Consider the following 20,041-nt stretch of genomic DNA (forward strand, 5'->3'; position numbering starts at 1 on the left):
CACATAGGAAGAAAGGTCTGTTTCAGTGGGGAAATGATGAGGCAGAGAAGCTGATTAAAGCAGCAGCCTTAGTGGGAAATTCATAGTAAAACAGCTGCAAAAGATACAGGCAACAGAGATCTTTCCCAAGTGGGGTCTCCTTCAAAGTATTGATTCTGATAATGGACCAGTGTTTATTGGTCACATGTATCAAGGCATAAGTCAGATGTATCAAGATACAGGAGAATGGGCTGGTCTTCCACTCCCACTATGTAGCCCTTATCATCCCCAAGCAGGAGGACAAGTAGAAGGAATGAACAGAAGTTTAAAAAATAGAGTTGTCTAAGATATGCAATAAAATAGGAGCCTGGTACTTCTATCTGTGTTAATGAGGCTTTGTACTAGGCCAAACAGGATGATGGGGTTCAGCACATATAAGGTGTTGTTTGGCTGACTGATGCCAGGATGGGAAAAACTGCTTTATACCCCCGATTGGGAAGCTATCCGGGAACTGGCTAGCACAACTTGGATGAGTAGCTTAAAACACAGGTTAAGCACTGTCCAAGGGGCTGCTGCTGCACAGCACACAGTAGAACAATAGAAAATGGAACCATACTTTTGATGAAAGCAGAGATATTCACCAGTGGTATATAGGAGAGAGGGTAATATTTAAAAGTGACCCATCACTTAGAAAAAAGTTTCCAGAATTGGAATGGCCTTGTGTCCAGGACAAATTAGGACCCTCATTGTACTTGACAGAAGTAGATGCGACCAGGTATTCCCAGGGAATTAATTGAGAAGGATTTTGTATTAGAAATAACGATCGCCATCCAAATTGGAGTACATGCTTTTTGGCCAACTAGCAGAGTGCATACTTTCACAGATGTTACCACTCCCCCAGTTAACGAGTGGCCTGGTGATTAATTGGTTTCCCCCAAGTATCTGGTTAGGTTTAGGAAGATGTGACTTTTGTGCTGCAAACAAAGGAAGCTTTGGTTCCTATAATCGAGCTGAACAGCAAATAAAAGACATGAACACAGCAAAGAATGAAGTGAAAGTACCCTGGTGGGTAATTCCAGAAGATGTTACTTTACATCCCATAGCCAGATCCTAGCAGCCCTAACTGTGAAGTAGTTCTTACGGATGTCTAATCTAAACCTACTCTCCAACAACTTGGGGCTGTTATTCCTTGTTATCTCGGGGGGCACTAGGGGAAACAAGGTCTCCCCCAAACCCTCTGGTCCCCCCCAGTGAGTTTTATAGATGGTCACAAGGTCCCCCCTCAGCCTTCTCTTGTGAAGGCTGAACAGGTTCAGGTCCCGTAGCCTCTCATTGTAGGGTCTGCCCTGCAGTCCCCGGATCAAGCGGGTGGCCTTCCTCTGGACCCTCTCAATGCTGTCCACATCCCTCTTGAAGTGGGGCACCCAGAACTGGAAACAGTACTCTAGCTGTGGCCTGACCAGTGTTACGTAGGAGGGGGAGGATCACCTCCTTGGACCTACTTGAGATGCACCTGTGGATGCACGATAGGGTCTGGTTAGCCCTGCCGACCGTGACCTTGCATTGCAGCCCATGTTCATCTTGGAGTCAATGATGACTCCAAAATCCCTTTCTGCCTCTGTGCTCTCAAGAAGGGAATTTCCCATCTTACGAGTGTGTTGCCGGTTACTACTGCCCAAGTGCAGCACCCTGCACTTATCCGTATTGAAACGCATCCTGTTTTTGTCAGCCCACCCTTGCAACCTATTCAGGTCTTTCTGCAGTCTTTCCCTCCCTGCTAGCATGCCCACCTCACCCCAGATTTTGGTATCATCAGCGAATTTGAACAGGTTGCTTTTTCACCCCATCGTCCAAATTGCTGATAAAGGAATTGAACAGCGCGGGCCCAAGGACCGAGCCCTGGGGGACTCCGCTGCCCACTTTCCCCCAGATCGAATATGACCCATCCACCACCACCCTCTGAGTACGACCCTTCAGCCAATTAGTAATCCATCTGACCATGTAGGCATCGATGCCACAGTTGCCTAGTTTTTTAACGAGGATGGGGTGAGAGACAGTATCAAAGGCCTTGCTGAAGTCCAGAAAGACTACATCCACGGCGACACCTGCATCCAATGCTTTTTGTGACCTGATCGTAAAAGGCAATCAGGTTGGTCTGACATGACCTGCCCCTAATGAAACCGTGCTGGTTGCCCCTCAGCATCACCCCTGATGCCGGCCCATCACATGTGCTCCTTGATGATCTTCTCAAAGAGTTTCCCCAGGATTGAGGTAAGACTGACGGGCCTATAGTTGCCCGGGTCCTCCCTTTCTTAAAGATGGGGACCACATTGGCTATTTTCCAATCATCTGGCACCTGGCCTGAGCACCACGAGTGCTCGTAAAGCTGTGCGAAGGGCCCTGCAATAACCCCTGCTAGCTCCCTCAACACCCTGGGGTGGAGAGCATCTGGACCTGCTGACTTGAACATGTCTAGCCCCTCCAGAAGCACTCTAACACGGTCCTCCTCAACCTTAGGTCTTGGGGTGTTCCCCTCGAGTCTGTGTTGAATCACGGTGGGGGAGTCCCGGTCCCTGCACAAGAAAACGGAGGTGAAGAATTTGTTAAAGATGTCTGCCTTCTTTTCTGGTGCGACCACCAGATTGCCCAACATATCTTGCAGGGGCCCCACATTTCCCGGCGCCTTCTTCATCTTCCCTATATATTTGAAAAAGGACTTTTTATTATCCTTGATCTTAGAGCTAGCACTAGCGTCCATGTCCACCTTAGCTTTCCTAACAGTGCCCCTACAGGTCCGAGCAGTGGAGCTATACTCTTCTTTGGAGATAGTCGTCTCCTTCCCCCCCCCCTTTCCACCGGGTGTACGCCGCCTCTTTGGCAACCAGGCATTCCTGGACTTCCTTGGTGAGCCAGGGAGGCTTTTGGGCACTCTTGCCCCCCTTACTTCTTGTTGGGATTGTCACTTCTTGGGCCCTGAGTATCACCTCCTCAAGGAACGACCACTCATCTTGGGCACTGAGTTCCCCTGCCCTCAAACCCCAGCGCCTCTCCCACTAATCTCCTCAACTGTCCCACCAATCTCCTCAACAACTCGAGCCTTATTTCAATGTGTGTTGAGTAGACTTTTTTTATGCAATGCCTCTGTTAACAATTGGGCTTCTAATGTTTGAAAAATGGCATGTAGCCAATATTCAACTATCCATTTTAAAATACACCTGCCAGAAGTTAGGTGTTCCTTCTTGGTCAGTTAATAATAGGTTTTAAGCTGTTTTGGATGTGGCTCTCTTGACCTGGAATGCAAGAGTGCTTTTAAGGTGCTTTTCCCATGTCTAGTGTTCTGTGCTATTTTTTTTGTGCTATGGCGCAGATTAAATTTTAAAATGTGTCTGTACTTGCTCTTAGCTGAGATACCTGGTAAAGCTCCTTATGAAAACTAATTTTGCCGCAGAGTCGAACACACAACTAACTATTCTTTCACTAGCTAACCATTCTGGCCTGTTGATGAATTGGCGAGAGCACTGAAACCACTTGACTAACCACTGTGCTACAGTGGGTCCAACTAGTGCTGAAAAAACCCTCTTGGCTGAAATGGCAGGCAGAAAGTAGTCTGCTTCTGGAAGTTTTCAGACCTGCATGCAGCAGGCTATTCACAACCAGCACTTGTAAAGGTTACTTACAGAAGCTACTCTACAATAGAATGCCCTTCTTGCCTTTAGCATTTTGTAGCTATATTGCTGTAACCTTAATAGTTTACTGTATGTAACCTGGCTCATCATTTTGCTCTCTGTCTAAACCATACTTCTGCTTTCATTCTCTTATGCGCTGTAGGGGAACATAGAAATGAGTGGATTCAAGCAGAGAAAGGAGTTCAGGGCATTTTGAATCTCTAAGAGTGCTGTGAAACCTGTGGCTAAGGAGTGCTCAGTAACAGAGTGCTTTTTTCAGCAGGTTTTCAGTGAGTTTCTAAATTGTGGATGGCAGAGTGGCTTTGTACAGGCTATTACGAGCTGCAGATGCATCATTTTTAGTCTAATGGATTAGTTGTCTTATTTATTGTGCCTTTCCCTGCAGACTTTTTAGCCTTTCAAAACTGTGTTGGCTCCTGGCTTGGACACGCTATTGTTCAAAAATCATCTCTGTGCTTCTGTTGGCTGAGGCACATGCAAGGGAAAATACAAATCTTCCTTCATACAAACAAGCAAAATTCAAGCTCTTCTCAGTGTCAAAATGTTCCTTTCCAGATCTTTACTACTGAAGCCTCTTATGCATTTCAGTGATGCTGTTGAGAGTTTGTGGATAGTTTGGCTTTAAAAACCAACAAGCTCCAACCTCTTCCCTCACCCCCAAGTCAATATTGCCAACATGTCAGCTTTCAAAAATGTGAGAATTTGGTGGGGGAAGAATCCTTCTTTGGGGTTCTTGTTTGCCTTTTAGTCACAAAGTTAATATTTTCAAATGTTTCTATGCAGCCACAAGGACTAGAAACTTTTTAATAGTAGGGGAGATTCCCTTTTATGTGTCTCTTTATGTGCACTTCCATGCTATGACTACATATATACTTCCAATAACTTGATCAGAGCCTTTTGCCTTAGCACTCCCTCTACCATAGTCCTGCCCTGCCTTCTTTTCCCATGCTGAGGCAATAAAGGGTGGTGCATGCTTTCTGCTGCGGCTATAGCTGGAGCACTCCTGCTGGCCTGTGCTTACAAGCCTGCCCAAAGCCTCCTACTCCAAGAGCTGCGCTTTCCATGTATTACTGTTTGTTACCTTCTCTCAAAGAAAGAAGTTGATATTGCATGACTCAAGGTACTGGGTCCTGCAGAACTACTGACGGTAAGAAACTTCCATTTTAAAGTCAGGGGAGTTGTCACTATTAAGCCGTTCTCTTCTGCAGAGTATTCCTGAAAGCAAGGAATTGGTGTGGATTGTTTATAGCAAAGATGACTCATCTCTGGCAAAATCCACATGAGGAAAAGTCATATATTTGGGAAAACAGGCACCTGGCCTCTCTTCCTTGATTTTTTTTTTTCTTTTGAGACTGTGTACAAAAGCAGATATCACCTGAGGTAACCTGAGGGAGGACTCTTTGGAGAGAGGTGCTGTATCACCCCTTTCTGGAGACCACAGTTACCACCTGAAGGTTGAGAGGCAGTTTCAAGTCCAGTAGAGTAGTATCAGGGTCTGCCTGTATACAGAGATGCTCTTGACAGTGCACTACTACAGGATGTAAAAGCTCTGCATGGCCACCCACCTCACGTAGCCCAAAGTACCTGGTGGCAGTCCACAGTGTTAGCTGAGCGCTTGAAGAGAGTTCTGTGTGATTAGGCAAGACAATAGAGGGACTAGGAGTGGGGTGCTTTCCTTCTCCATAATGCTGCCTTGCAAATGGCAAGTTGGGAGATTGTTGGCTGGAGGAGGGAACTCTGGTGGCACTGTGTGAAGGGGAATCATTGGCAGCTTTGAAGGGGAGTGTTTAGCTGCTGGCACAGCAAGTGATGCTGCTGTGCTCTCCGTGCTTATAGAGGACCAAGGAAATCCCAGAGGACTGGAGAAAAGCCAACGCAGTACCTGCTTTTAAAGTAGGGGTAAAAAGAGGCCCGAGGGAATTTATAGACCAGTTAACCTAATGTCAATACCTGGAAATATACTGGAACAAATGATTAATCAATTCATAAGTATCTAGGGAGTAGAGTGACAAAACAATCAACGTGCAAATTTGGCAGGAACAAATATAGTTGAGTAGATCTAAGTTCCTTCTTTGACACACTAACTGGCCCAGGAGATGAAAGTAAAGCATAGGTATAATATTTCTGTAGTTTTGCTGTACCCCACAGTGCTTCCGGAGCTATGGATGCCCCAATAAGGCAGATTTATACCTGGTTGAAAGTCTGGCATTTGGCATAGTAACTGTCAAACTGGGAAGACACTGTGAGTAGGGTCCCACTAGGGTCTGTCCCAGACTCAGTTATCTTTAATATTTTCATTAATGGCTCACATGATGGGACAGAAAGCATACTTAACATATATAAGTGATTCCAAGCAGGGAGAACTTGTACACAACCTGGAGGACAAGATCAGGGTTCAAAGCTATCTTGATAAAATGGAGAAGAGGTCCTAAATAAACGAGATGAAATTCAATTTAAAAAAAAAAAAAGTATTGCAGGTAAAAAAGAAATCAAATACATACCAAAAAACCCTAAAAATAAAACAGAGAATGTAACTGGCTTGGCAGCATTACTGAGATTATAATGGATCGCAAATGAAATGCATCAACATTGTGATGCTGCTGCAAAAGAGGGAATCTCAGTGTAGGATCTATGAGCAAGGCCATCATGTAAGACCTAAGAGGTAATTGTTTCCACTTGACTTGGCACTTATCTGGAGTGCTGTGTTCAGTTTTGGGTACCATACTGTATTAAGGTGGACAAATTTGATTTTAACAACCATGTATTTGAGAGGAAAGGGATGAGAATAAGAGTTTAGAAAACCTAACTAATGGGGAAAGGCAGAGGAATTGGTTCTCCTCAGTTCTAGAAAAGAAAAGATGGGAGGAGGGAGGGGGTATGTGATAAATTTCCCCATATGTAAAAGTAGTTAGAAAGAAGGTACTCAGTTTGTTCTCCATATCTGCTGTGGATAGGACAAGATGTCATCTGAATTGGCAGCAAAGACGCTTTAGGGTAGATAAGGAGACCAAACTTGCTTTAGTGTAAGTGTAGTGAAGCACTCAACCACACTACCTGAAAATCTCTCGGGGATTCTCTAGGTTTACTTGATCGTGCCACTGTGCAGGGGAATTTGGATGATCCACTGCATCTCTCCAAGGCTGATGTTACAGTGCCTTGCAGAGATGTTGAACCGAGTCAGTCAAGCCCTTTGGAACGCTACAGTGAAAGATGCTTCTTGAACACGCATGAAAGGGTCTCTCCAGTGGGTGTAAAATATTCCTTCAAAGAAAAGATGTCTACAGGTCAAAGCCTTGGGTGTTTCTTGTAAAATTCTAATATTTTGGGGCTGTCTCTGCAGCTATATGGACCTGCAATAGCAGCAGTGGCAGGTGTCCCAGTGCAGGCTTTTACCTAGCTGGCACAGGTAATCACAGTGGAGGTGTTGGCAAAATGGTTTAGCAGCCACTGCACGTTCCTAGAGTCCTAGTGGGGGGAGCCTGTATTCTGACTGCTGGCTTAGGCCAGCCTCACTACACTTTTTTTTTAGCCCTGCTAGCTGGCTAGATTAAAACTAGCACAGCTCTGCAGACCTGTGCATCATTTTTCTGTGTAAATATACCCTCCGTTCAGAGGGCATGAAGAACCATTACATTTCATTTCTGTTTCTATTCAGATTAAATTACTAACTCACTGTGGGGAAGGCTCAGGTAAAAATGTCCTAGCTGGTCTGGAGCTGGAGCTCCAGTTCAGCACTAGAATCTGACTGAGCCCTTCTGTGAGCAGTCTGCTGCTTTACATTGAATCAGCCTTTACCAGCTGAGTTCAAACAGGCCCATGCTGCCTCCTCCGTTTAGCTCCTATCACAGTTCATGGCAGAACATCTCCCTTGTGCATAAGAAAATTAGTGCACAAATGGGGGCTAGAAAGGTTGTGCCAAAACTCAGTGAGGCTGATTACATCTGACATGGGATGCCCTCATCTATTGAGAGCACTAAACATAGCCTCCTTGTTGCTGTGCCTTCAAGAACAAAGAGCCATTCCAGGGTTCAGGCCTTTGAAAGAGCAGGAGCAGAAGGTTCCCTCAACTTAAATAGGCAGTTTAAAGTGCAGGGGGCTGACTTCTGAGAGAGGCACCAGGCTGAATGGCTCTTCTATTTCTCTTTGAAGGAAGCAATGACCTAAATTTATAGTTGTGGAAAGTGTCATTGTTCAGCTTCTCTAAAACCTTGTACCACTAAGGGGCTTCTCACTTCATTTTTAATTCAGAGTTTAACGAACATTATCCTTCCATGCATCTTTGTCCATGCTGAGATAATGATTTTGTCTGTTGTGGTTTTTAATTGAGACACTTAAAAAAACAAAAGCAAATCAAAACTCTTTTTTTTTTTTTTTTTAAAGCAAAAGCAGCATACTTAACCTTTTGTGGAAAAGACATCATTAGGAAAGGAATAGCGGAGGACCTGGGTTGTCCTTTACCTTGTGTGGGAGAAAAGGTTCTGTAGCATTACCTCTTCTTTTGTATGGCTGACTTGGAGCAATAATTATAAGTCCAGTTTAAGGTTAGTTAACCGGTCTAATGCTCTTGAGGAAAGAGAATCTATCTGCAATGTCACCATCAAATTTGTGGAGGGCAGTGTTGTTCTGTGGTGCATAGTTTGATCAGGATTGCCACAGTCACATTACAGTGTGTAAGGATGGAGAGAGACCAAGATGCTAGACTGAAGTAGTCATTGTGTCAATGGGTGAGCTTAAGTTGCTAAACTTGTTGTTTTGTAGAAGATTGTACCCACCCCTACCCCCAAATCGGAAGATAAAAACTGATGCCTTTAAGGTAAGTGGGCTGGTCAATAGAGCTTCTTGGAGCAACAGGATATTTCATGCCATGGGGACTGCTTCCTACAGTGGTAGGGTAGTTAAAATAGTAGAGACTCTTGTCTATTTCTATTGAAAGGCAACTTGGAGGAAGAGGAGGGTTAAAACCCCTTGGCCAGGGAACCTTTAGAGTCTGATTATAGTTCCACCATGGACTCATATTGGCAAGTGCTACTCACATTTGGGACAGTGTGAGGTGCCATAGAATTGTGTTGCCTTCTTTCTGGGAATTGTAATGGCTGTGGGGCATACCTGAAGCTAACCCAGCACTATGACTCAAGCCCCTTTGTGCCATCTCTTCCATCCTGAGTTTGCACTGTCAGACTTAGAACAGAACACTGGCATTAGTATTTTGGTTGAATTTGCATTTCTGGAGAAAGATAAAATTAAACTTTTTCTTCTAAACTTCTCATCGCAACATAAGAGCTTGCAGAGAATGGTGTGTGCCTGTGGAGTGGTTCGTAATGGCAGTTTTCTGGGTCATTTGATTCTCCTTTTTAATGCTTCAATCTTTTTATTTTTTTACTATGTTCTGGATAACTTAGGCAGCTGCTCTATAATGTGCCAACATCCATGGGATAAGTTACATGCATATTCTGAGCGCTTTATATCAACCACTTGATGATCTCCAGTGATACCACACCACTGGGCGCCGTGTTTGCTGAAAACCCTGTCAGTGCTTACAAGAGAAGAGTTGATAATTTACATTGCTCTTTTGGAAAACAATATCTTGCCCTCTGGGGACAGTCTTGTAGAGCAGAGATATTGTTTAGGAAGTTGCTTGGAGTTTAGTCAATAAAGTGACCATATTTTTAACTGTTCGAGTAAGGAGGGAGGAAAAGGGAACTTTCCCATCTGAAGGGCCACAAACCGAAGGCATGTCATAGAATCATAGAAAATTAGGGTTGGAAGGGACCTCAGGAAATCACTTGGTTCAACCCTCTGCTCAAGACAGGACCACCCCCAAGTGGACCATCCCAGCCAAAGCTTTGTCTATGTGGGTCTTAAAAACCTCCAAGGATGGAGAGTCCATGACCTCTCTAGGTAATCTGCTCCAGTGCTTTACTACGCTCCTTGTGAGTTTTTCCTAATATCTAACCTAAACTTCTCTTGCTGCAGCTTGAGACCATTGCTCTTTGTTCTGTCATCTGCCACCACTGAGAACAGTCCAGCTCCATCCTCTTTGGAACCCTCCTTCAGGAAAGTTGAAGGCTGCTATTAAATCCTGCCTCAGTTTTCTCTGCTTTAGACTAAAATAAGCCTAGTTTCCCCCAGCCTCTTTATAAGTCATGTGCCCCAGCCCTTTGACCATTTTCATTGCCCTCCACCGGACTCTCTCCAACTTGCCCACATTCTTTCTGTAGTGGGGCCCCAAAACTGAACACAGTACTGCAGACATGGTCTCATCAGTGCTGAATAGTGGGAAGAATCACTTCCCTTGTTCTGCTGGTAATGCTACTACTAATGCAGCCCAGTCAGGACCTGTCTAACCAATGAATGTTTAAGCAGCTGGCACAGCTTTCCACACTTACTGTCTACAAGGGAAAGTTTTCATTGGCCTCCAGATGCCTTTGCTTTCCAGCAGCTTTATTAAATTTGGGGGTAAATCAGAGGGCCAGATACCACAAAGGAAGATGAAATTAGTAAAATCTATCATTAGCTGTATTCATGTTTTAATCTGGCATCTGTTTCCATGGCAGCAGGAGCCATCAGCAGTGGGCTTGCTTTAGCCATATGGCTTGCTTCCATGGCAACTGCTTGATTGAACAAGGAGGAGACGGTAGGAGATTGAAAATGCTACCCTGCTGAGTCAGCTCTCCTCTTCGCCTTTTTTTGCCCATCCAGTAGCCAGGGGGAGCTCTTGTGAAGACTTTTTGTTTGGCAGCAGAGCCTTGCATGCCAAACACACATTTCAGATGTGTAAACTTCTCTGTCTAGAGCAGGAGTGGGCAAAATGCGGCCCAGGGGCTGGATGTGGCCCGCCAGGCCATTCTATCTGGCCTGCGGGGCCCCTAAAAAGTTTAGAAAATTAGTTTTTATCTGCCCCTGGCTGCCTATCATGCAGCCCTCGATGGCTTGCCAGAACTCAGTAAGCTGTCCTCTTCCCAAAATAATTGCCCTCTCCTAGTCTAGAGCCTCTTGTACTTCAAATGCTTGTCATTCTTGAGGGAATACACTCAACTCACTTCCTGATGATTGATGCAGTAGTTTCTTATAGAGCAACTTGTGTGGGTTTCCAATCGAGGCCTGTGTTTGACTTCATTCATGAGGACAATCCTAGCCCCTACTCAGTGAAGTAATTAAGCGCCTGTTTCAATCCCATTGAGGTTAATGAGATTTAAGTGTATGCTTAAACTTAAGCAAACACTTAAGTATTTTGTGAAATAGGGATGAGATTATGCCCATGTATAACTGACTTGCTGACATGGGTCAGAAAGACCTGCTGTATTGCTGAACAGTCAGTGCAGCAACCACTAGTTAAAGGAAGTCACCTACCATAGCACATGGGGTCTGGGCTTGATTGTATCTGTTTATATGCCATAATCACTGTGGAGGAACAAGCAAACAAAGCTGCAAAGACCATCAGAGGATGGCTGCAGCATTCATATCTCCACCTGTTGGCTCTCTCTCTTCCCTTCTTGTACTGTCCAAACAATGCTGCCAACTAGGGCACTGAACAGCAGCCTCAAGTCCGTCAGCATGCCTAAGCATGTTTGTTCCTCCTTCCTTTGGTCAGGCTTGCAGGAGGAACAAAGTTGGGTATTATTCTTCCCATGTGTTGGCAATTCACTGGAGCCAGAAGGGCAAGACGCAAGCAATGGCTTATTCCCGGTGCCTTGGATGTGGCTTCTATCCACTTGACTGAGCTGGGTGTTGAGGGGAAGCAGGCAGTTCATCTGGGTATGAAAAGGGAAAATAAGCTGAACAGTAGCTTGAAAATGTCACCAAACACCACTTGGTGCTTCCCTCCCAGGTTATAGGGCTTGTAGAAGGTTTAGTGGTTGGCTGGCACTTGTAGTTACTAGTATATAAACAGAAAATTTTTAGCTGCCCAGAACCTCAGATGCAAAAATGTTGGAAGCCAGACACCTCCACTCCTGTGTTCACCATTATTTGGCTTTCTAGGCCTTCACATCCTCCAAGAATTGTTGGCTTAGGACTGACTCCATGAAAGAGCATGCAGGTTACCCATCTGGACAGGGCTGGATCATGCTGCTCCTTACAGCTGGTGTGGCGGCGAGATGCTGCCACAGGCTCCAGAAGGGGAGAGGGCAGTCCCCACGGGCCCCAAACCCCACAAACAGCCCCCCTGCGGGGGGAAACTTACTTCCAGGGGTGCAGCCGGAGCTGGAGCAGGAACTACAGCTATGCCTGTGTGAGCTGGCCTTACGCTGGTTGTTCAATCAGCTGTTCCCTGGGCAGGGAAAAGCTGAGCCAATAGTGTGGCTGTGGGAAGATTTAAAAGCCCCACTGGAACCCCGGGGGGAGAGAGAGCGAGGGAGCACACTGGCGTGGAGCACACCAGACGTGCTGAGGCTCCTGCAGCAGACAGGAGCAGCGCAGCTAGAGTCATTTGAGCCCCCTGGAGGAGACTGGAAGGAAGGAGGGAACTCTACACCCCTCTCCTCCCCAGGGGTCTCTTTCTTTTGACAAAAAAAACAGAAACAAAAGAGAACAAGCGTAAAACCAGAAGTGCCCTACTCGGAGGCGCTAAAGTAGGCACCAGCCAACTCAAGTCCAGCTTGCCAGTCTCCACAACAGGAAGGCTACTCATTGGGGCAGCCTGACAAGTTCCAACCGAACCCACACTGATGCGGGTTTGCCCCTCTAGGCAAGCAGGGGTCGATCAAGCACGACCAAACCACACCATTGGTGCTCATCTGGTTGGCAAGTGGACGGGGTGTAGGGGAGGCAGAGCCCTGTGGAACATCGCACCCGAACTGTGAGTACTGCCATTGCCAGGAGGCCCCCCAGGAAGAAGATCTCCACTGAACCCTCCCTTTATCTAATAATACCAAGTTGTGGCAGGCAAGTTGAGGGGAGGGGCCCTGCGCCGGACAGATAGCGCGTCACTGAGGGAACCCCCTCTTAAGGCACCTCTTATCACAGCTGGTTAGGTTTGGCCTGTAACTTTTAACCTCCTTTTTCATACAATCAGGAACTGCTGCAAGGCCCTCAGCTTTCCTGTAGTTAATGTTTCCCTGAAATCTGGCCTTTGTACTCCCTTTGGCCCCACCACATCAATAGACACTGCCTTTATGGTGTACATTAAGGTATAGAGGTGTAGCATGGATGCTTTAACTTTGTTGGAAAGCCTTCCATGGTTTCTCTTGCGTGGAAGATGCTACGGCAGGGGCAGGCAGTTATTTCTGGTGGAGGGCTGCTTACTGAGTTTTGGCAAACCATCGAGGGCCACATGACAGGCAGCCAGGGGAAGATAAAAAGTAATTTTCTCAATTTTTTTAGGGGCCCTGCAGGCTGGAGAGAATGGTCTGGCGGACTGCATCCGGCCTGCGGGTCACATTTTGCCGAACCCTGTGTTACGGTAAAATGAGCAATACAGCCAAATGTTGCGTGTTCCAAGAGGGTCCTATTGATTTTTAGGGTTCCCAAGGCTTGCTGCAGAAGCTTAGAAGACAACACGTCTGTCTTCCCACAAAGCAATCTAATTGTAAATTTAAACTTTCCAACTCACAGCTGGTGCAGATCTCGGTTATGAATTAGCCAATCCATCTGAGTGAGGTATTGACTGCATGTAATGTAAATAGCAACATTGCGAACTTCAGGGCTGTTGCACCTCAACTCTAAACTGGCTGAAGTTTGTTTTGCTGCTTCTGGTCTCTTAGTGGGAGGGAAGCCTTGCCCCTCCGACTTGTGAAAAATCAGTTTTCTCATCTAATTTCAGGCTTGATCTCTTCTCTGCATAGTATCTATGTGATGGCTGCTATGGGATTTCCCTATGTTTAAAACCAAGGGAAAGGATGGACAGCCTGGCTAAAGGGCTTGGTCATGGGGACCTGTGGAGCCACCAGGTCAGGGCCAGTCCAGCTCCATGTGGCAGGATCCTGTCACATGCCAACAGATGTGCGGATTCGGCTAAATACCTTATCACAAAGACACAGAAAAGGAAGGATCGTCCCTGATGGTGCATGTTTTTCAATAATTTGTGCGGGTGGGGGAAAGCTTTCCCTCTTCATGCTCCAGCCTGTCATGTTTGAGGGGCGCAGGAGTCACCCATGTTTCTCGCAGGTTTTCGGCGCGTAGGCATAATTGCTCTGAAAACAAATGCGGGCAGGTTTTCCTCCAAAAAGTCACCGGCAGCAACAAGGAGGCAGCAGGCCGGAGGCACTGGGGGAAGACACCCCGGGGGCGCAGGACTTCGTTGCAGAGCCTGGTTACCGGCACAAGGCTGAACACGCGCCTGCGAGAAAGGCCGGGTGCACGCTTGGCGGTGCCTCTCCGGGCCGGGCAGGGGGGCCAGACCCCCGCGCTCTCCGTAACTTTCCCTCAGGAAGCTGCCGGACAAGCGGAGGGCTGCAAGGACAGGCCCCGGGGAGGGCACGGGGCTGCTGCCCGCACCTCGGTGGGCCGGGGCAGCTGAACGTGGGAGATGAGGCGAGTGCGCCTGAGCCCCTCCCACGCCGCTGGGAGCCCCGCGCCCGCTGCCCACTCGGGGCGCCAACCCAGGCGAGGGGCGGGGCGGGGCGGGGCTCCGGCCCCGCCCCGGGCGCGCTCCGGCCCCGCCCGCCGAGGATGTGACGCGGCGGCCCCGCCCCTGCTGCAGGCGGGACCCGGCCGCGCCGCGCCGCTTATAGCCGGGCCGGGCCGGGCGGGAGCCGCGTCCGCCCCGACTGCACCATGGCCGCCCCGCCCGGCCCCCTTCGCCCGCCGCGGTGCCTGGCCGCCGCCGCCCCCGCCGGCAAGGCCAAGGTGACGCACCCCGGCAAGGCCATCCTGGCAGGTGCGTGCCCGGCCCCAGCGGGCCCGGGGGAGGCGTGTGCGCGCAGCAGGGGGATTTTGGGGGGCGTGTGCAGGAGGCTGGGAGGTGAGAGGGTGTGAGCAGGAGGGGGAAGTTTGGGGATGTGGGGGGGTGTGCGGGAGGCTGGGGGTTGTGTGTGTGCAGGAGGGGGAAGTTTGGGGTGTGTAGGGAGGTGTGTGCAGGGAGCTGGGGGTTGTGTGCAGGAGGCTGGGGGTTGTGCGTGTGTGCAGGCAGGGGGGAGTTTGGGGGGTTGTACGTGCAAGAGGGAGTTGTGTGTGGGACAGGGGAAACTTGGGGGATGTGGAGGGTGTGCACGAGGCTGGGAGGTGGGGGTTTGTGCAGGAGGCTGGGGGTTGTGTGTGCAGGAGGGCGAAGTTTGGGGGAGGTGGGGGGGTGTCTGTGCAAGAGGGAGTTGAGTGGGTGTGTGTGTGGGGGGGATGCAGGGAGCTGAGGGGTGCAAGCCAGAGCAGGGGAGCATTGCACATCCTCAAGAAGTACGGTGCGCAAGAGGGATGTTGTAGCCTGGGTGGTCCAGGGATCAGGAGAGGGCCAGGGGGTTCTTAGGATGAGAGGGATTTCTTATTGGACCAGCTGTGGCTGGGATCCAGCGTGACAAGACATCGTTGGATTTCTTCACTCTTAAGAAATCCTTGTCTCGTGAAACATACAGCACCCGCTACTGCTGGGCAGTGGCCCCCCCCCCTGCACGCCCAGCCTGCCCTGTCAGAGGCTGTGGGAGCTTTGTGCATCGATTTGCACCCGGCATGAATAGCAAGGTTTCCTGTCCAGGCTGTGGGCTGAGTCTGGCACAAGCCAAAGTCTTCATTTAGAGCAGTGGTTTTCAACCTTTTTAAACTCAAGGCCCTCCCTCCCCCTTACCACATGCTGGCTTTTGGCTTTCACATATTTTTGACTACAGGAAGACACTAGAGCAGTTCTGCTGTTGCCAACTCAGCTAGCCCACAGCAGGTCAGAATGGTCTTAACACTGTGGGTCCCTGTTTGAAATCTTTAGGTTTATCTTGTGAGCCATGGCTGCATCCCTAGCAGTGCTGACATTGTGCAGTAGTACCCTGTAGCACCCTGGAAAGGGTCTCGAGGCACCCCAGGGTGCTGTGGCACTTTAGTTGAGACGCGCTGGTTTAGGGTTCTAATGTCGGGCAACATGCCATGTGTACCTGGTGTGGGGTAGACTTGTATCCCTACAAATATTGCCCCTGGGGGCAGCAGGGCTCATTGCAACACTGGTTACTCATAAGCTTACTTGGAAGGAGGGGACTCCATTCTTTGTGGTGAGGCGATCACGTGTTCAGTGCACTGCAGGCCCTTGAGGTCCCAAATAAGAGGTTTTTCCTGCTGATGAGTGAAGTTCCCAATCCACAACTAATCAATGAGGGGAATCTGAGTAAGGCCTCCTCCCTGAAGTAATGATTGGGACACACACCTGGCTCCTTGGAGCTTTACTGTGATACTTGGTTTCAGCCCCACGCATGCATTTTCCTTGCTTTCTCTGAGCCTTGCCTTACCTACACCTGTTGCCTTGTTGGGGAGGGCTCATATTTTGCATTCCAGCTCCAAAGGTGTCAGAGACCAGAATTTTTTTTTTTGTGAGGGGGAAAGGGGAGTTGTGAATTGTTAGTATAAACCAGTGATGCCCAGCCTCTGGGCTGCAGGCAGAATGGGTCTCATGGGGCTGTTTTCCAGGCTGCAGGGCTCCCCACAGTGCTGTTAATTGCCACAGCTTCCAGAGCAAGTGTGCTCACCGCCTGGGCAGGTGGATGTGGTTGAATCGACAAGATGCTCTAATCTTGGGCTGTTGCTTTTGGACCTCCTCAGAGCCATGTTCATGGTTTATCAGCAGTGAAAAAGGGTGACCCAGGCAGAGCAGCAGTGTTTAGGTTTGCCTTGCACATAAGTGTAAGTTACTTGTATGCAAACTACTCGTGGGCTGTTATGAGTCTCGGATACTGCCTTGTGCCATTGGAAAGGCAGTTATCCACTTGTTTGGCTGTGAGATCTCAGCTACAGACTGCTATCTTAATTTGATGGTAGGCATCTCTGTCTGTCTCGCAAGACAATAGAATTACACCAAGCGAGGCAAATGGTTACAGGCCTTTTTTTATAGGTTGCCTAGAATTATTTCCTCTCCTGACAGCAAGCTCTCTGAGCACAGCCTATGGTTTCATTGAAGCAGCCTTTGTTGGTGCAAGGTCTCTGCCATGTGCCAAGTCTGCTGAGTTTGTACAGCGTAGGAAAGAGGGTAGAAAGGATGGATAAGGAAGCAAATGGGAATTGGCTCCTCTGGCTTGTCCTGCTTCACTACCTTATTGCGTCCTGACTGAGGAATTGTCCTCAAAGCTGTTCTGCTGGAGTGTTTTCTTAGCACTCATCCAGCTGTCCCTCTGTAATCGCACAAGATGAAATTCCACAAATGCACTTTTTATTTTCCCCTTGAACATTGAATTATTCCACTAGCTCAACATTTCTCTAATATAACCCTCACAAAGTGAGTGGAGTGCTGTGAGGATGAACTTGGCCTATTAATTATGTATCTGCCTACATGTCTGAGCTAAAACAAGTATGTGGTGGTGCCAGGAAAGGCTTGTGAACAGCTCCAAGCAAGTTTTACTAGTTCTCAGGTTTCCTCTGTTAGTTTGCAGGGAAATTCCCCAAGTGGAGATCGGTATCTTCCCTCTGGACTGGCTGTGGCAGGTTGCACACCCTTAGCGCTTTTATGCATTTCCCAGCCAGTTCGCTTCCTCTGATGGTGTCTTTCCTCTGTGTTCATCCCTCTGCCTGTCGGCTCTTCCTCTGTCTGACAGTAAAGCTCCAGCTGAAGAGACTTGAGAGGGTCGAGCTGCCTATTTGTTCTTCATGCAGGGGTGGCCATCATTGCCTCCCTGCCAGTCGAGCTCTGTTTGCTGGCTCTGATCTCTGGCCTTGCTGTCAGTCAAGATGCCTCAGTTACTGCCATTTTCTGGTACCTGCTCCATCCATCCATCCATCCTGCATCTCGACAGACCTGGCGGTCCCAAAGCAGGACTGTGGCATTCCCTTGGACTTGGGAGGGTCTTCTCCAGGCAGCCTGGGGGCTCTGAAAGGTCATGTGGCACAATAAATATACGGGCGCCATAGGCATTTGCCATTTCAAACAGGCACGTAAGCTTACTGCTCACAAGGGAGTCCTTGCTTTTAAATTGCTTATCCCTTTAATTTGAGAGGATGGTGTAGTGGGTCTTTAAGTCCCTTGGAAGATGGTGTTTATGGACTGCTAAAGCACAATGTTTGCAGCTTCTGGTGTGAGGGAAGCGGGGGGGGGGGGGGGGGGGCTGAGGGCTTGGGTCAGGGGGAAAGGAGTGTAAGGGAGCATGAAATTATGTACATCTCTAGCCTGAAGGGGTCCTGCCCTCTCTCCCTCTCCCCCTGCTTTTAGTCATCATAAAGCACATGAGAAGGGAGGGAGGCCTTATTGGAGTGCTGGTCCTGCCCTCACATGCTGTAAATTAAAACAGGTTTTTAATGTACAGCCTGACCCAGCTAGCCTCTTCTGGACCTAATTGCATTAAATAAATGGATCCTCTCCAGATCGGAATGGGCATTAGCTCTGCACTGTTCCTGCCAGCATGGAGTCATCATTCCTTTACTTATGCAGGCTCAAGGGCACCTGCTTTTTGTTAAAAGTGCGTTCTTATATTTAAAGGGCTTGTCAATTAAATGATTACTGATAAACTACCTGACTGCATTCCAGATCCTCAGACTTCAGGGGTCTGCAATGGGTTTAAAAACTTTGCTCCATATTTTTCTATAATCGGAGCTTCTTTTCAAGCTACTGCCACACTGACTGACGGTAGTCCCACACCTCAGTTGATCTAGTCATACCAGTGCAGAAATGGTGTGAAGACTGGGCCTATAGCAATCTGGGCCTCTGCCAGCCTGGGGGCCAAACCTTCCCTTATAGCGCTGTGTTTGGTCTGAAACAGTGGTGCTTGCAAATGTTCCCTTCAGGAGAGTGTAGCTCTTGCTATCAAGGATAGGGCTCTTCCCTTATATTTGCTGCAGTGTTTTTAAAATGAAGAATGGTAACAAAGCTTAATCTTGAGCAGTCAAGAATTAATTGGAGGAAGATGCTCAAAGGGCTTTGCCCCCACCAGGCCTTGGGGCTTAGCTCCAAGAAGCTCTAGAGTAACTAGTCCCATTGCCACCTCTGCTGATCAAAGTCCTCTGCTCCCAAGCAACAGGCTGCTATGGTGCCTTGGTAACCCTTTGGCAAGTAAAGACGTTTGTCTCTAACACGCACCAAGCACTTGGTTCAGCTCAACCATTTGGTTTAAGAAACAGCTCTCAGTTATTTCTCTTTTGCTCCATCTCGATACTTTCTTCATCCCGTGTGGCTTTTGGAGGATGTTTTCTGTCTAAAAAGAATACTTTTATCCTTTTCGAATGAGCCTCTCCCTCCTGCCAGGTTCATTTGAGAATGGCCACCTGTTTTGATATGAAAGATTCATAGTGTATTTCCCAGGTCGTTGGTTTGTGACCTGAAGTCAAGAAATCAAGCTATGGGGAGCTCTAGTTGGAGCAGAGATGTCCAAGGGAGATATGAGCCAGCTCACACCTGCTATGAAGCTTTGGTTTTGGGGGCTTTTTGAGTGATCTGCTGGCTCAGGTTCCTTGCCCCTTTTGCCAACCAGTCAGGCTGAATCAAGCCAAGTGAATGTTATGTGCCCTGTGGCTGTTGAATGCCTTGTAGAAATTTTATTTTGGTCTCCCATCTAACTGGAGCACTCCCAGTTAGGGGAGGTTGCTCAGGGTGGGCTTTGCTTGCTATGTGACGAGATAATTGATCTTTCTGCATTGAATACCTTTCTAGGACATCGCTGGGGTAGTTTGATCTAGCCACTTACAGATGCTACCAGCTTTGCTTGCTGCATGCTAGTGGGTGCTGCTGTTACACATCCTGGCCCAGAGGCTGGACACTGAGCAGCTCTAGGAACCCCAGGTCTAGGCAGAGGCATGTTAGCTGGAGCCCCCCACCCCATAATCCTAGACCCTTCCTGCTCTGGGGATTCACAAGGACCTTGGGTGATGGGAGCTGTTAGTCTGCCACCTATCGGCAATCCTAAAGCCCATTTCTAGATAGGAATATATGCTCTGATGTGCATTAGCAAGTGCCTTATCTACACTACAGGAAAGGGGAGGAGGAGCTGCTGCTGCTCCAGGGCACTCCCACTGTTAAAAGTGCTCTCTTCTCTTTGTGGTGAGCAGGGAACTTTAACTACTGTTTTTGTTGTCTTCTGGCATATAAAAGGTAATTGGGCATCCTCCCCTTCAACTGATAACTTGAAAGCACACTTCCTACCCAGAACAGTGGGCGCAGAACGATGGTATGTCTAATGTTTTAGAGCATGGGATTTTTCTCTTGAGCTTCCTAGCTCTCGGGCTTCCTTAGCTCCTGGGCTTCCTCCCTGTGTGCTGGGGAATGGAGCACAGTCCTGTTGTGCTGGGGATTACATTGCTGCTCTTCTTACTGGGTTAATGGTAGTCTG

General features: G+C 48.2%; 1 protein-coding gene across 1 annotated transcript in view; it reads left to right on the forward strand.

Annotated features, from left to right (window-relative positions):
• The first annotated feature begins 14,340 nt into the window (after window positions 1-14,340).
• Window positions 14,341-20,041, forward strand: part of SLC25A1 (solute carrier family 25 member 1) — a 37,274-nt gene continuing 31,573 nt past the window's right edge. Inside the window, exon 1 of the mRNA XM_014598848.3 lies at window positions 14,341-14,481. Within this exon, the coding sequence (XP_014454334.1) occupies window positions 14,379-14,481 (103 nt within the window). The 5' untranslated portion in view covers window positions 14,341-14,378. The remainder of the gene's footprint in view (window positions 14,482-20,041) is intronic.

Source organism: Alligator mississippiensis, chromosome 10, assembly GCF_030867095.1.
Source record: "Alligator mississippiensis isolate rAllMis1 chromosome 10, rAllMis1, whole genome shotgun sequence".
In the NCBI taxonomy this organism is placed as follows: domain Eukaryota; kingdom Metazoa; phylum Chordata; order Crocodylia; family Alligatoridae; genus Alligator; species Alligator mississippiensis.